A 17,163-nucleotide genomic window follows, 5' to 3' on the forward strand; every position below is an offset into this window, starting at 1 on the left:
TATGCAATTAACAAATTGTTTTGAACAAAAGCAGCAAGTGACACAAGTGACACACACATAGTTCATGTATTTGGGTCAAGCTCAGAACAACAACTTACATGCATCTCCTTCATGAGGAGTTACATATTTAGCTATGACACTGTATGCCTTATCTCAAAGGGAATATATGCATGACACTGCTATAGATGTTATCCAAATGCACAAAAAGAGGAAAACTGTTCACTTGCTCAACTTTTAATCATTTCCAGTTAACAGTCTACATCAGGGGTAGGCAACCTAAGGCCCGCGGGCCGGATGTGGCCCAGCAAGGCCTTGGGACCAGCCCCAGCCCAGTCCTGCCGCCGATTGCCGCCGGAGCCTTTGGCCTCTCGCGTGGGGCCTTTGGCCTATCAGGAGGAGGCGGGCAAGGGGGGGGGCAAGTTGCAGACAAGGGGGGCAATTGTCTATAGAAGCCTCAGAAACATGCATTTATATTAACATTTTTTTGAAAATCAGCAAATTTTTCACGTGTCCTCCATTTTTAAAAAAGTGTCCTCCATTTGAAAATTTTGTCCATTTGTCCCGGTTTATTTATTTATTTCATTTTTTAAAAAAATATTTAATTATTTATTTTTTGGCTTCGGCCCCCCAGTTGTCTGAGGGACAGTAACCCGGCCCCCGGCTTAAAAAGGTTGCCTACCCTGGTCTACATCATCATAAAGCATAATATGAGAAAGTTGTATCACAAAGTATAAGAGACTAAGGAGCTAATCCTATACATGCTTATTCAGAATAAAGCCCCATTAATGAACTTCAGAGTGGAAGAAAATTTGTGATTATTAGTGATTATTATTAAAACAATAGTTTTTTTTAAACAAAGGTTTGTTAAACGTTTGAGAGAAACAGTTTGCTTTTACTATTTCTGTGGATTGCATAAAAATGTTTAAAAGTGCTAAAGGAGGATTTGGACACACAGATGAAAAATACCAGCATGAAATTATTATCTTCCTAATCTTCCCACTTTTTGAACTGTATTAGAACCAAAAAAAAATCATCAATGGTCTATTTTAGATTTAGATAAGGACACATCTGAAAGTTAAGCAAGAAATACTAATGTTTCCAATTGATCAAAGTGGACTTGGATTTCCGTACAGCATTGTTTTGCAACAACAGTTTGTGAGCTAAGAAATTAATGTAACTCTAAATACATTTTCCTGATCCTGGGTAGCATTCAATACCAAGACAACTAAAGAAAATGTCTATCTTGCTCCATGGGCAAGTAGCATGGCATTCTGACATATAGGCAAGATCTGTCTTCCAACCCACATGTGATAGTACTGCCCAAGAATCATATACAATCTGGATTACATATGAAAAAGACAGTAAAGAAGTGGCAAGTATAGTTTACCAAAGATCAAACAGTTTTATTTGGCATCTTTGAAAATATGGTTAGGTATAACTAGAAACAACTGTTCTGCATAATCACATAATCATTGCAGAAGCAACCAATTCTTACATAATAAAAACAGTTCTAACCAAGACTAAGAAACTTCATCAATAATAGATGCATACAAATGCCATTTCATAATAGCCTTTGCTGAATACTGGACTGATTTAATGCACATAAGGTTTCAAATGTATTTATACTGTTTTATTTTAAATTGCCCAGAGTCCCATTTATGAGAGAAAGGCAGAATATAAACTGAATCAAATTTCAGGTAGTGAATGAATATTGCAGTGCTAACATTTTAATGTATTTGTTAATCCAATTCTGACTTCTCTACCTTATAACAAGGTTTGCAGACTAGATAGCGGCTGGCACCCTGTTGAGAATTTCGATGTCATAAACAAACATACAATTATGCTGTTTATAACTGCAGCATTGTGCAACCGTCATATTAGTAGAAGCAGAACGTTGTTGTAGCTGTGCCTTCGAGACCATTGTCAAACCGTGCAAACAGTGCAGCTGCACAACGGTCATGATGCACAACAGTACAACATTTTGCGGACTGCCCTTGCACAGTAACAGTGCAAGGAGAGAAAGGGCAACAGCCCCCAGCAGAGTCATGAGGCACTGATACTCCAGGACAGAAGACAGTGCAAAGTTATGAGTGACCTGTACCTGGCCAGAGAAGTGTCCACTCTTCGCAGTACCACATAGTCCAATGGGAGCTCTTGCAATACAGTGGAACATCTTGTTTAGTGACTCACGGTACATCATCACAATTCTTTAATATTTGCATATCCTGTCACCAACATAGCTCCATCATTGTAAAGTTACACATCTTAGCCCATGATGAAGGATCTCAGATAATGTTTCCAGCACCTTTAAATTGCAACTGTTCAGGTAAAGCATATGCACTAAAATATTATGTACAAGGCCAGCAGCTAAGCTTAAATACTAATTAGGCCTTAACCCTTTATTAAAGTGTGTAATCATTAACAAATCATTTTACTGCTTGCCACATCCCAATGGCAGTACATGCATGTGGATACACAAACACTGCCGGCCATTGAGCAATATGGGGCACAACCATCCACGTTTTTTCCCATGTGTAGGGTCCCCTGGAATCAAAAACCTGTGGATGAGAAGGATCAGCTGTACTGGCGTAAAGTGATCTTAAAAACCAAATAAACTAAGGCGTGTTACAGACCGCCCCTTAGGGGCGGCCTGTAGGCGCACCTTTCCCTGCCGGATCGGGGCCTCAGCAGCCAGAACGGCAGCCGCTGAGGCCCCGATCCGCCGCTTTCTGGGCTGCGGGGAAGCGGCAAAAGGCCCCTTCCCCGCAGCCTGAAAAGGGGTGTCCTTGGGGCTTCAAGTCCCAAGGACACCCCGCGGCAGCGGGGAGAAGGAGAAAGGTCCGTCTAAAGGCTGCGCCCAGCAGACCAAACCAGGAAGGAGCTCCGAAACGGAGCTCCTTCCGGGGTTGCGGAAAGGGCGCCCTAGGCGTCCAGCCGCGACCCCAATACGTCACAACTGCGCTGCCTCGTTTGGAGGCGGCGCGGCCGTGACGTATCGATGGCGGCGGCTGTGTGGAATGGCTGCTGCCATTTTGTGCGCGCACAGTGTGCACTAGGGTTAGGGCGGTGCGGAAGCACCGCCCCGCCTTAACCCTAGTACGCGCTGCACGCATACTTTTTAGCCCATGTGTAACGGGCCTAAGATACTGAAATAAATGCTAAATCTGGAAGAAGCATCCTCTGGTTCTCAAAAATATTTCAAATATAAAGGAAATAAATGTGATATGTAGTATAAGAGCACTAAAGAGCACACACAAGGCAAAGGATTCATAAGTACCATAGCCAAGGGCAACCATAAAGTATTTTATGGCTACTGCCTAGCTACTGATACTGTATAAAAATTGAAACACTACATGATGTTTTCTGTCCACTGCAAATAATACAGGTTCTCTAGTTTCAGGCTAGATATAAAAGAAACCTTTCCTCAAGACTCAATATAAATGTAGAAAATGGGAGTGGCCAGTTTCATTTTATTTTAGATAACACTCAGATGCAGCAAGAATTTCCCTTATTGTTTCTGAATGTCACCAGAACCTGGAGTGACATGACAGACTCTGTATGTATATGCCTTCAAGACAGCAGTCATGATGACCTCATGAATTGCATCCCCCACACATTTTACAATACTGAGGGGAGAAGCAGAGTGCCTGGCAGCTACAAATTAAAGCTATGTAGAAAAGAAAAAGTATGTATATAATGCATACAGTACTAGATACAGGAAGCTGCTGCTTCATAATACAGTCGCCCCTCCTTTTTTGTGGAGGATCTGTTCTGGAATCCCTTGCAAAAACGGAGTTGTACTTATATTTAAACCCCATCGGCTTGAATATAGGTGCTAGGGCACTCGTCCCATTCATTTCCCTCTGTTCCTCCCTCATGCATAGGCGAGGGACACGAGTCCAAAGACTGCGAGAATGGAGGGAGGGCTATATGTGATGAACATAAATTAGCAATTCTTGCATCCAGAGTGCAGGATGCAGAATTACAAACATTTTTTTCCAATATAATTCGATCCCTTCAGTCCTCTTTCAGTTTTCCCCCAATCTAATTTAAATGTAGTTGGACAACTTCATCTTCAGCAAAATAAGCTGTGAACATTCCCCTCAAACAATTTGCTGAACCTGACATGACATTATCAAACTAAGTGGTCCTAGTTATATAGTTATGCCCTCCCATCTATAAAAAACAACAACATGGATACAACTTCTGAGTTGCATCCAAGAGTTTTCAAACATGAACTGAATGCACATATATGAAAATCCTAGAGCAAAGGATTCTAAAGCACAAATTTAATTACAGTTAAACGTTTCTTTCTGGAACAAAGCATCCAAACAAAGGGGAACAATGTCAAAGTCAGACATACGTATAAATGATAGCCATAAGCACAAAGCTATTCTAATTAAGTTCAAAAGATAAAGAGTTTGTAATAAAAACAACATTGTAATGAAAAAAGATAAACTCCAATTTTAACTGCTAAAAAAAAAACATGTTAGATATGTTTTATTGCTTTGCCACACTATTCCTAACTAAATATACACAAATGCAATTAAAATAATGCCCAAATAATCACTTAGAAGTGACTGACATTCCAAAACTAAAACCAAAATAGGTAATCATCCCTACTATTGCACATGAATATGTTTTCTTCTACTACAGCTTACACTGAAAGCCGCGCAACAGAACAATGGTGCGCACACCGTGCACAAGCCCCATTATTTTCAATGGGACTCAAGCATACGCACAATTTGCCTTACATGGAGGATCCAGAACAGATCCCCGCGTGAGGCAAGGGCACACTGTACTTCAGTTTCTTCGGCAAATTAATTCCAAATTGCTACCTGCATATGAAAATTCCAATACTAAGCATAAGTATTTATTTAAAAGTACATTCATTCATTCATTCATTCATACACACACACACACACACCTCTCACTCTAATACCACAAAACCAGGAAAGAGGAATATAGAAAACTCTTAAGATTTCCTCCTTAAATTACATCTGGAAGTAGTCTAAAAGTTCTTCAGAAAATCAAATGCAGTAAATTCAAAGAGAAAGATATATGCAGGCCTTAATAGAAGAGGTGAAATCATGCAGTCCTCCAGATCTTGTTAGACTGCTAATCCTAGCTGCCTAAATCAGCATAGCGAATGGTGAGGAGTGTTGGGCACTTCATTTAAACAACACCTGGGAGAATGCAAAAATTCCACCTTAATAGTTACTGCATTTCCAGTAAAATTAGAGAAAAAGCTATATATTTAAAATATTCCTAGTTAGAAAAATAATGCATGGAAAAATAAGCTCTCTTTATCTACAGGGAGTCCTGACAGACTAGTAGGCATGTACAAGACTACAGTACATGGAAAAGGAAAAAATATGGGATCTCTTCTCCACAGTAAGAAATTCAATTTTATCAATCATCTCACCATATCTAGAAAACCAGTTTCTGCAACAGCACTTTTTTTTAGCATACCTGCCACAATAGTATACCTGCCACCTTTTTTTAAAGCACACCTGCTGTTTACCTGAACTATGTATTTCCATATTTCTGCAGAAATTTAAATAACTCTTTCATACAAATCATATTTCAGTCCAAACAGCAGATTTTAAATCATACTGACAGTTCTACAGAGTGCTGGAGAACCGTCATAAGCTTGATGAACATTATTCACTTGAAAGTTGTGTCTATTTTTTATTTAATTGTTTGTTTGTTGATTGCACTTATATCTTGTCTTTCTCCCAAAATGGGGATTTAGTATCCTTGGTCAGTCACATATACCACAAGCCTTCCTTATCCATAGCAAGCATCTTGGCAGGGATAGGATCACATCTCAAGTCAGAGAACAATAAAAACAGCAAACTGATTTGTCCTCTTCAATTACATTTCCTGCTTTAGAAAAAATCTTTAGGTTCCATAATGTTCAACTATATTCTAATTATGTTCTATTAACTTATATCTGAGAAATTAATCAAAATTAGATCTACCAAGTCACAATCAGCTTCATGAAAGCTATTATTCTAACTTGGCAATTTCTATCACAGACTGAATCCAATAAAGGCCCCAGTTTTGGAATACAGTGGTACCTCGGGATACGAAATACCCAGGTTACGAAATTTTCGGGATACGAAAAAATCCCATAGGGAATTATTGTTCCGGGTTACGAATGTTTTTTCAGGTTACGAAAAAACTTTTGGTGCTTTTCGGCGCTATTTTACACGGAATCGCGGCTTTTCCCCATTAGCGCCTATGGCAATTCGGCTTACGAAGGCTTTTCGGGTTACGAAAGCGGCCGCGTTACGAATTAATTTCGTAACCCGAGGCACCACTGTATTTATTTCTGAGATAAGTGTGCATACTAACTGATTTGCAATCAAGAAGAACATTTATAGAGTTTGAAAATAATCCAAAAACTTTGACCATGCAACTCATAAGCACTGCAATTGTATCTAAGGCACTCATTTTGCCTTAGAGTCAAATTTACGTTTGGATTTCAAACATTAGCTATACAAGATTACCAAGTAAGATTACTTTCTTCAAAACTAAGTGCCCAGATCTTTCCAGAAACAAAAGCTGAAGGCTGCTGTGCAAAGACATTTTTTTGACTGACATAGAAAAAAGAGCCCATATAATGGCAACCTGTGCCTGCAAATACTTTCAACCTCCCTACAGCAGATGCAAGATGGGTCTCAGCAAAAGTTACTCATAGCAAAAAGCCAATGTCTCTACCATGTCTGCAATATGCCAATGTCTCACTTGTACTACTTACTCTGAGAAATCAAATTTCCTATCCCCACTTATTTTTTTAAAATTAGGGTAATTTTTCAACTTGCTGGCCTCATGTGGACATGACAATAAACCACATTTTAGTATTACAAACACACACCTATGCCTTGGAGCAGAGAAGATCCACTCTTGACCACAAGAGGAAATTAAGGAAACATTTGTTCCCATTTCAGCCTAAGATCCATTTGCCCAGATTCCAATAATGTTACATACTACTAGACTGCTAACTAGAACATCACATAAAAATCATTTATTTCCAGTTTTAGATTAACTGGACTGGCTATCAATGCTTCTAATGTGAATTCATGGTGTTGGTAATGACATTTAAAGCCCTAAATGGATTGTGAGCTCAATACTCGAATGAGCACTTCTCCATGTATACGCCCACCTCAGGTTTATAGTCAATTGGAAGGGGCCTCTTCTGTGTTGCATCAGCCAAGGCCATATGCATTGGACAGTCTTCTCAGCACCCCAGTTATGGAACATTGTCCCCTTGCTGGCACCAATGTTCTTGTAATTCCAGTGCTGACTTGTTCATTAAAGCTTTGGGGGTCTAAATTGTTTTACACAACCCCTCATATGTAGTACAGGGTTTTAAACTGTTTTAAAGTATTTACACTGATTTTAATCTGTTTACCTTGTTAAGCTGTTTAGTATGTTTTGGCTTTTTAAAATAATTTTTAATATTTTGTTGTTGTGTGCCTTCAAAGTTGTTGTTATTGTGTGCCTTTCAAACTTATAGAGACCCTAAGGCGACCCTATAATGAAGTTTTCTTGGCAAGATTTGTTCAGAGTGGGGTTTGCTTTTGAATTCCAGTGGGTTTCCATGGCTGATTGAGGATTCAAACACTGATCACCAGAATTGTAGTCCAGTGCTCAGACTACTCAATCACACTGGCTTACACGGCTTTAAATTTGTTAGGTTGGTTTTACCGTACACCACCCTGAGATTTCTAAATAGAGAGTGGGTTATAAATACTGAAATAAAATAAATGAATGAATAAAATAATCTTCAGTATGGCTTTCCTAGAACAAGCCAGTTTCAAACTATAACTTATGAAGGTAACTTCTGTATGGTAATTTCAACAACCACTGTTAAGATTACAGTAAACTGGTTTCAGGGCTGAGAAAATGTACTTTACTGTGGTTAATACAAAATGAAATTGGATACTTCCAGTCTCTTCTTTATGATCTGAGGCCCTGTACAGACCAGTGCTTTGTGCCGGCCTGTGGGCAGAGTCAGGGTGTAGTGTCCGAACGTTAAGACGCCCTAACTCCGCCCCAGGGCGTTATGACGCTGCTCCAGATGGCGCATGGCGTCATGGCACAACTCCAGAACTGCATCCATATGATGCATTACAAAAGGGGTGCCATATAGCCGCGCTGCCGCGGCTATCACACTCTTTGGAGAGCGCCAAAAGCCGCTTTTTGCAGCTCCTTTTGCACCCTCCAGAGGCCAGATCGGGGCCGAAGCATGAGGTTGTTGCAGCCCCAATCCAGTCAGGAAAGGGGGCGACTGCATGCCACCTCTTAAAGGCGGCCTGTATAGCCCCTCAGACTCATTTGTGTAACTTCAAGGCAGTCTGTATAGCTCCTCAAACTCATTTGTGTAATTTTAAATTATGACTTAACACTACACTTAGAAACAAAACCAATTTGATACATTATCCATAGTTCATGTTGAGAAGTTAATTTTTTTTAGTTTACAAGTTTACAAGTTAAATAAACTTGCATTTATACTTCATTATTGCCTTGTTATTTGTAAATACATTCAGTGACCATAATTAAAATGTCATTAAAATCAATTTTAAAAAATTAGTTTAAAAATATGGGTGTTTACCATGTAGGGATTAACATCTCAGCTGCAGTGAGTATCATCATGAGTTAACAAGATTTTTAGCTGGCTTAAATGGTAAAACAGTAGGCATAATTTAGGAAAAAACTCAAGAGACATTTAAGGTATCAAAAGAAGAAAATTAGGTATGAAAAGGGACTGCTATTTAACATTATATACTACAATATAATGTATCACGCATTACAGATAGTAAATCCCACGTCTGGGTTATTCATCTGAAAAGAACATATGATGTGCACATCCACACATCCACTGCAAAAAGCAACCTATCAAAAACATTTACCCAGAGAACCCAAGGGCAACATAGGAAAAATATTTATATTACTTACATGACACCCTGCAGGACTTTCTGGGGATCAGGATCAAATAATCTGTCAACATAGTGGCGACTACTAGCTGTGACTTCCTGTAAACAAAGACATTACAATCTGTCAATCTAACATTTAAAAAAAATTAAATACTCAAGAATGTAAAAACTCATAATGCAGTGACATACTGATTTAATACCTGTATGTATGGTCTTAAACACTTTAGCTTAACTAACAAAGGGCCAAAACAGATGGCCCTAAAGGGGCAGCATCACACTGCCCCTTTGTGCGCCGGATTGGGGCTGCGGTAACAGCACACCGTGGCTCCAATCTGGCATTTTTCTAACCCCCAAAGAAGCGGCAAAATGCCACTCCTTTTGGGGGTGGAAAGAAGCTGCTCTTGCCATGGTGGCGGCGGCTCTTTGTTGTTTCTTCAATGTAGTGTGTATAAACACTGTGCCGTAAAAACATTGTGATGCCGCCCATCATCTGGTCGGGTGGGTAGCATGATGCCACTTTGGGGGAGGGGTTGGGGCAGGCTGCGTACGGTCGTCACACTCCCATTCTACCCCAATGCCAGCATTTCTTGCTGATCTGTACAGCCCCAAAGTTTCTCTAAACATTACATTTCATACTGGACTAAGTTACCATGTACAAGTCAGCTGCACAGTGCTCCTGCACCTGACTTCAGGTGATCCCCCTCCCAATCTTGCCCTCTATGAAACAGCCCATAAAGCTGAGTAAATCCCTTAATCCTAGAGAAAGATGGTTATGGGGGTACACAGTGACACAAAAGGGGGAAAGGAAAGATGATGTATACAAGCTGTCTTTTATTCACACATCCAGTGAATACAACCTTTCACTGTAGACTGAGCTCAAAATGTGTTGCAAAAAAGTGATATTCCTACCAAAGAAACAGCAAAAGCATGCCATAGCAATGTGAAGTCGAAGGCTTTCATGGCTGACATCTATAGTTTTTTGTGGGTTTTTCGGGCTATGTGGCCATGTTCTAGAAGAGTTCTCTGAAGATGCCAGCCACAGATGCTGGCAAAACATCAAGAAGAAACTCTTCTAGAACATGGCCACATAGCCTGAAAAACCCACTGCCATAGCAGTGTGCAAAAATAGAGTTCAAAAGCAATGACCCAAAACTACTCATGCGTTTTCAATTAAATACAGGCCCTGTCACTTGTTTCAGAAGCGTGTTGAATCAAAATATGAAGAAGAGAGGCGATAGCCCTGCTCCTTCCTGGTTTATCTCCATTGGTCTCTGCTTATAAGAACAAGAGGCTCTCCATGCAATTGGGAATTCCCCAGTTCACACTCATTACTCTCTATATGAGGAGTGTAAAAACTGGGTATTACGAGTACTGTACATAGCTAGTGCATTCCCCTCTTCTCATGTTGATTCAAAATGCTTCCAAAATGAGTTCCTTTCACTTTGGTTTATGTACAAGAGGTTATAGGCATAGCAATATAAATATGCCAGATCAATAAAGGCCTACAACTCCCAACTACAACAGCAGCAATAAAACTACCCCCACCTCAAATTACACTGCTGCAATGAAGAAACCTTGGGAAAACAGAAGCTTGGTTGGATATCCCACCTCATTGCTCCCCTTCCCCAGAGCCATTTTTGTCCTTATATTCCATCCAAAATCTCAATTCCTCCCGTGTGGAGGTAATTTTCCATCTTCTTTTCTCAATATTTTATCAATGAATTCTTTCCAAATTCCATCAAAGTCACTTTTTCCCTATAATCCCTTTTTTACTTTCAATCTGCATGTCAATTTATCATTAATCACTAATTTCCATGTCTCTTTATACCACTCCTCCAATTGTACAGTTATTTTGTTTCCAACATCTTGCTATGATTAATCTTGCTGCTGTAAGCAAGTTTGTTATCAAATGTCATTCTTCACTATAAAATCAGATCCATATTCATTCAGGCAGCAGTCCTATGCAACCTATCCAGAGGTACTTCCCAAAACAGGAAGACTGAGTAAACACCCATAAAGGTAAATGTAAAGGTTTCCCCTTGATGTGAATGTCTAGTTTTAACCATTATTAAGCCGAAGAGTCACAGTGTCCGAAGATGACTCCAGTGGTTATGTGGCCAGCATGAGTGCAAGGGATGTTGCCTTCCTACCAAAGTGGTACCTATTTATCTACTTTTATTTGCATGCTTTCAAACTGCTAGGTTGGCAGACGATGGGAATAGCAATGGGAGCTCACCCCATGATGCGACACTTGGGCCTCAAATTGCCAACCTTCACAATCATCAGAACTGGCATCTTAAGCAATAAGCCACCACATCCCTTTATGCATAACACTGCATCAGTTCTGCATAAGATCAGTTCTGCTCCGGCTATTTGCTTTCAAGGAATTCATGCTGGTTTCTGCAGATGAACAGAAGATTCTAGGTAATTTCCAGAGGGTGAATTCTATTTACCTAGGATACTGGCTAACTACACTGGACACATGGGATACGTCAGCTACAATGTATGAATGGAGAGCATCATCTGTCATCCAGCTCCTTCAGAGAGCTGCATGCTTCAAGGGATCAATAGCACTGACAAGCTGTTTGGCAGGAAATTTGTCCATTTATCAGGCACACCTATGATCTTCTCATAGGTGAGCCTGATAAATGGCTGAAGATTTTCCTTGAAGAAAATAGCACTGTTGCTTGCATACAGATCATACCCTGACTTCATTCAAGACTGCTTCATAGTTCAATATGAACAGCTGGACAGAAATCCCAATTATTTTCTTCAAAGGGCTAAAACTGTTCACCAAAGAATTCATGATTTAAAATAAATCAGCATTTTCCCTCTCACAGTAAAGTGATACATACGCACACATTTAAAATACAAGCATTCTGAACACTGAAGGTCAACAGACCTAACATTTCCTTAACAGAGCTATCATATGGTGCTATTTTCTAGTGATCTCATGCAGTATTCTCCAATCATGTTGCTTACATGAGCCCATTCATTACTAGGAATGGTCTTTTCTTGAAGAATACATCATGTACTGTTTATAATTCAAACTAATCCTTTCTTTCTCTCTCTGCAACCAACATCTATCTGTAGCAGTATTTATATGAAACCATGCATGCTATTGTTTAGCAACTTGTTGGGGCTTCCACTTGATTGTTCAAGATAGCAAATTCAAAATTATTGTTCAAGATTATTGGAACAGAAGCAAAAGGCAAAAGCCAAGATTGACAGCTCTGGCAAAAATACTAATAGGTAAGACAGAAAGTAGCAAGAGAAATAGTTTGAAGCAACAAGATCTTAGAGACTAATACCACACAGTATCTTTTTGCAGGATGAGATAAATGTGTGATGCTCTTATGTCAAGGTTTTACCAGACAGGTAAGCCAAATACTATATTAAAAGCTTAACACAAGATTGCTCAATTTGGTCACCCCAGTTTTTCAGGCAATACATGGATTTACATGTCAAAACAACCAACCACAAGTTGTGATTATACACATTTTGTAATACTATACATCTTTTTTTGCCAACTGCTATAAATGTTTTTGCAAAGATATGACTCGAGAGAATTTAGAAATTGATTTTTCAAGGATCAGATTAAGAGAGCAATGACCAACCAAACTGAACAATGTTTCATATTTCCATTTTTAAAAATCCATCTCTAGATGCTTTCGAGCAGTATATCTAGAAATATTTCTAACCTTTTTGAAAAGTGAGAAATACATAGGACTTGGTTTTTCACCCCAGCTTGACTCAAGAATGAGACAAACATTACAATTAAGTCCACATAAATATACAACAAGCCAAAACAAAACAGCAGTGTGAAGCTGAAAACACATAAGTATTACCAAAAATATTATCAAATGACTGTACTAACTCAAGGGTTAAATAGACAGCCTGTTGATCTTACAGTGCCCAACTAAGAGTTGGTCACTATAAAGTCTCTATTTCATATTAATTTTAACCACATTTCCTATGGGTTCAGGCCAATAGTGTTTAACATGTGAGTGAACATATGAAGGAATAACTCATGGGGACAGGGTGATCTGGACTTGCAAGGGATACAGGACAAAGATTTCTCAAGAGTATTAGCAGTCAGTAAGTGAAAGGACAAACCCTCTCAAATGGTACAGACTTATCTAAAGCTAGGAGAAGGAGATCATTTTACAATGTAGAGACCAAATCCCAGTTGACTGTTACTGAAAATACATTTCTTAAGCAACTTAATGTGCGGCAAGTGAAATGGACAAATTTGCAGCTGATGCCAAAAAGACTAAAGAGCCTTCCTTATATGTGCCTCTATGAGCCTAGCAATATAGCAGGATGAGATGTTACATCCATGTACACAAGGAACAGATCAACTAAGGCTACATTATAAAAACTTCCTACAATGTAATCTATACTTTCCTGTGAAATCAATGAACAAACATGCATAGATAGGAGAGCAATATTAGGATCTTACTAGAAAGACAGAGGTACAGGAGTCTTGCCTTCCTTTGCTTGGACTAGGAGGGGGAATTGCAGCACCTCTACACCCACAAATGTTTGATTCCTATGGACATTCTCACACACAGATCCTCTACCTAGTTCTGTCCCTGGGCTTTTCACTCCACCTGAGGAAGTAGACTCAAGTCTATGAAAAAGCTCCCGCTACCAACTTCTCTCTTTCAGTGAGTCTCAAAGGTGCTGCAAGATTCTGTTGCATAATAATAATTTATTGTTATTGTCAAAGATAAAAAAAGTTTAAGTACAGTCCTCCCTTTTTTTACGTGGAGGATCCGTTCCGGACCACCACCACCACACCCCGCGTAAAAAAAAGTGTATACTCGAGCACCATTGAAAGTAATGGGGCTTGTGCATGCAGCGGCAGCGCAGCGGCACACGCCCCATTCAGATGAATGGGAGGCACTGTCCCTTGCGCCCCACGCGCTCCCTCGCGGCTTTCAGCATATGCTGAAAGCCGCATGTAGTGCATCCGCGTATAACGTGGGTGCACTGTATGTTACAAAATTTGCTTTTGCTTTTTATGGGGGGGGGAGAGAAATAATGAAATTCTGCCTAAGAATGCATACAAAGCTAGGAGCTGTGCTGGGGGAGGGAATGCAAACAGAAAAATCACCTTCCCTCAGAGATCACTGAGATGAGGGCTACAGTGCTGCCATCATGCCCTGTGACACCTGAGCGCAGCTAAGACTGCATCTGCACTGCTGAAATAATCCTGTCTGATGCCACTTTAACTGCCATGGCTCAATGCTATGGAATTCTGGGAATTGTAGGTGGCTGTGGCACCAGAGCTCTTTTGATAGGGAAGGCAGATAAACCCCATCAACTTTCCTAGGATACTTCCACTTTTCTTTTCTTGTCCTTCACTTCCCATGTCCACATGCCTATTCCTAGCTAACAAAACTCAATTCCTTCTTTTTAAGATCCCCTAGTCTGACCCCTGCCCCACGCAATATTATAATATGTACTTAAAAGCCTGTTGTTCTGCCCTGTTGTCCCTCGTTTGACACTGGTGGGAACCTGATAGGAGCCATGGCAGTTAAAGCGGAGTCAGCGCAGGTAATTTCTGCAGTGTGGACACAGGCTTGGACACAGAGTGTGGTCCAAAACACTCTGCAGAAATAATCCAGTTTGACATTGCTTTAACTCCCCTGGCTCAAATGCTATGGAATTCGGGGAATTGCAGTTTTGTGAGACATTTAGCCTTCTCTGTCAGACAGGTCTCGCCCTACAATAAAGTACAATTCCTAGGCTTCCCTAGCACTGAGCCAGGGCAGTTAAAGCAGTCTCAAACTCGATTATTTCTGCAGTGTGGTTTGGACCTGTGCTTCTCAAAGGGGAAGGGGCCGGTGGGGGCGAGAGGGGTCTAAGAGCATCTTAAAGAGTCCTAGTGGTGCAGTTGTTAAATGTGCGTACAGCAGCCACTCACTCGCAAAACCACAAGGTTGCAAGGTCAATACCAGCCAGGGCCTCAGGACTGACTCATGCTTGCATCCTTCTGAGGTCGCCAAAATGAGTACCCAGCTTGTTGGTGGCAACTGGCTTACAATGTGAAGTTGAAGGCTTTCATGTCTGGCATCCATAGTTTTTTGTGGGTTTTTTGGGCTATGCGGTCATGTTCCAGAAGAGTTCATTCCTGACATTGCACCTGCATCTGTGGCTGGCATCTTCTGAGAATGCTGGCATGGATGAGAGTGGGTATATATACTGCGTGACCCTGGGTAGGGAGGAATTATTTCCATGTTAATTTCCTGTGGGTCTTGCCATCAACACTAGAACAATACAGAGATTAGCATGGAAATCACTCCTCCCTACCCAGGGTCACACAGTATACACTTGTCCCTCCATATGCGCTAGGGCTAGGGGCACAAGACCCCCGTGAATATGGGAAAACTGCAAGCAACAAAAACACTGTTTTTACCTGAGAAGACAGGACACCTCTCTAGAAATCTCTAGGTCCTCCAGTGCAACTCTGCAGTCAACGTCCAACAGACACTGACCACAGAACTGCATTGGAGGAGCTACAAAGGCCTAGTGGAGTATTCTCTCTAGGAATCTCTAGGTCCTTCAGTGCAGCTTTTAGTTAACATTAACCACAGAGTTGCACTGGAGGACCTAGAGATTCCTAGAAAGAACATATTAATAAAACCTGTGACTAATCAAAGCCGCAAATATCAAATAGAGCTCTTCTCCACATCAAGGCTCTGCCAATGCTGCTCCTGACGCATGATGTTCTTGAGAACCGTTCTTTGCCAAGGAGAAAGGAGAGACTGTTGAAATAACGTCACATGCAGCTGTGTGATAACAGTTTCCATTTGAGTATAAAACTATTTGCCTTAAAGGCAGAATTGTTGATGAAGTTTACACTGCTAAAGGCCAACTGATATTTGAGTTCATGAGGCATGCATGGCATGCCAGCTCTGAACTGACTTGACGTATCTAAGCAGCTGGATTCCTCCCGCGACACACATGAAAATGAAACTATGTCCTTGGTTCTGTATACAGGGCAGGTCTCCCTCATCATTGTTCTGAATCCTCAAACCCCAAAGACCCCACATGGCTGGTGGAGAGAGTGGCACCCTTGGTTTCTGGTGAGCAACATGTAAACACTTCCTCTCAACCAAGGGCCGCACAGTACATCTCTCTCTCTATCTCTACCCACTCTCTTCCAGGCCAGCATTCTCTGAAGCTGCCAGCCACAGATGCTGGAGAAACTCTTCTAGAGCATGGCCAGAGAGCCCTACAAAAAACCCCTACAACAAGCAATTGGTTTCCAGGCTGCAAGAGTTTAAGGGCACTGATGAGGGGCACAGATAGAGGAGATGGGCTTGCTGTGCTCAAGACTCCAAAGCTGAAGGGGAGAGGGCACTGCGGGGGGAACATACTAGGATCATCATGATCTGTATTTATGATGAAGGAAGGGGACCCTGGGCCTTCCTTCCCCCTCAGGGCCAAGGCGGAGGAGGCAGGAGGCGACCCCCGAGTCCTTTCCCTCGCCTTGCCTTCCCTCCACTCACCGACAGGACACTCATGCGGAGCGGCGCCTCCAGCACGCACGCCATCTTGGCCCGCCCCACCGCTCAACCCCGCGACACAACCGGGGCCTCCGAAGGAACCGCCGCCGCCGCCAAGCGCAACCGCATCGCCGGCAAACAGCCGCGGAGGGGAAAGGAAAGGGAAGGCAAGCCCCGAGTAACCTCCTCCTCCTCCTCCGTCTCGAATCAGCCAACGAAGAAACGCACGCTGCTTCTCCGTTCGGATGTAACTGCGCATGCGCCCCCTGTTGGGGGGGGGGGGAGGGAAGAGAGAGAAAGACAGACAGAGAAGGGGAGGGAGGGATTATTGCCGGAAGTCGGTGGATTTACTCCCCACCTGTTGAAGGGAGGGGGGGAGAGGTGGGGAGTGACGCACTCACGCACGCACGCGCTCTACTTTTAGCTAACGGTATTAACCGCCTCCTCGCCGCCCCATCGCCGCGCATGCGCGGAGGCTAAGCCACCTGTCCTAATCAGTCAGTCCTTTGGAGTGAAGAAATTAAGTCCTGGTCCTCGCGCGCCCCCTGCTGGGCAGACGGGAATAGGCTGGTGTCAAAGAAGGAGGGGCGCGCCATGTTTTGTAATACAGTTTACACTGTAGAGATAAGAGTCATAGAATCACAGACTTGGAAGGGAGCGCAAGGCCCTGATCCAGTCCAGCCCCATTCTGCCATGCAGGA

At 41.7% G+C, this 17,163-nt stretch overlaps 1 protein-coding gene across 4 annotated transcripts in view; it reads right to left on the reverse strand.

Moving 5' to 3' along the window:
* Nucleotides 1–16,738, reverse strand: part of ARMC8 (armadillo repeat containing 8) — a 77,302-nt gene extending 60,564 nt beyond the window's left edge. For 3 of the 4 annotated variants that reach the window (XM_042456695.1, XM_042456694.1, XM_042456693.1), the window contains exons 1-2: nucleotides 16,466–16,737; nucleotides 8,968–9,044 (exon numbers count right to left, since the gene is read on the reverse strand). In XM_042456695.1, the coding sequence (XP_042312629.1) occupies nucleotides 8,968–9,044; nucleotides 16,466–16,510 (122 nt within the window). In that variant the 5' untranslated portion in view covers nucleotides 16,511–16,737. Of the gene's footprint in view, nucleotides 1–8,967; nucleotides 9,045–16,465 lie in introns of all 4 variants that reach the window. The other variant, XM_042456696.1, reaches the window with a different exon arrangement.
* Between the last annotated feature and the right edge of the window lie 425 nt (nucleotides 16,739–17,163).

Source organism: Sceloporus undulatus, chromosome 3 (genome assembly GCF_019175285.1).
Source record: "Sceloporus undulatus isolate JIND9_A2432 ecotype Alabama chromosome 3, SceUnd_v1.1, whole genome shotgun sequence".
In the NCBI taxonomy this organism is placed as follows: Eukaryota; Metazoa; Chordata; class Lepidosauria; order Squamata; family Phrynosomatidae; genus Sceloporus; species Sceloporus undulatus.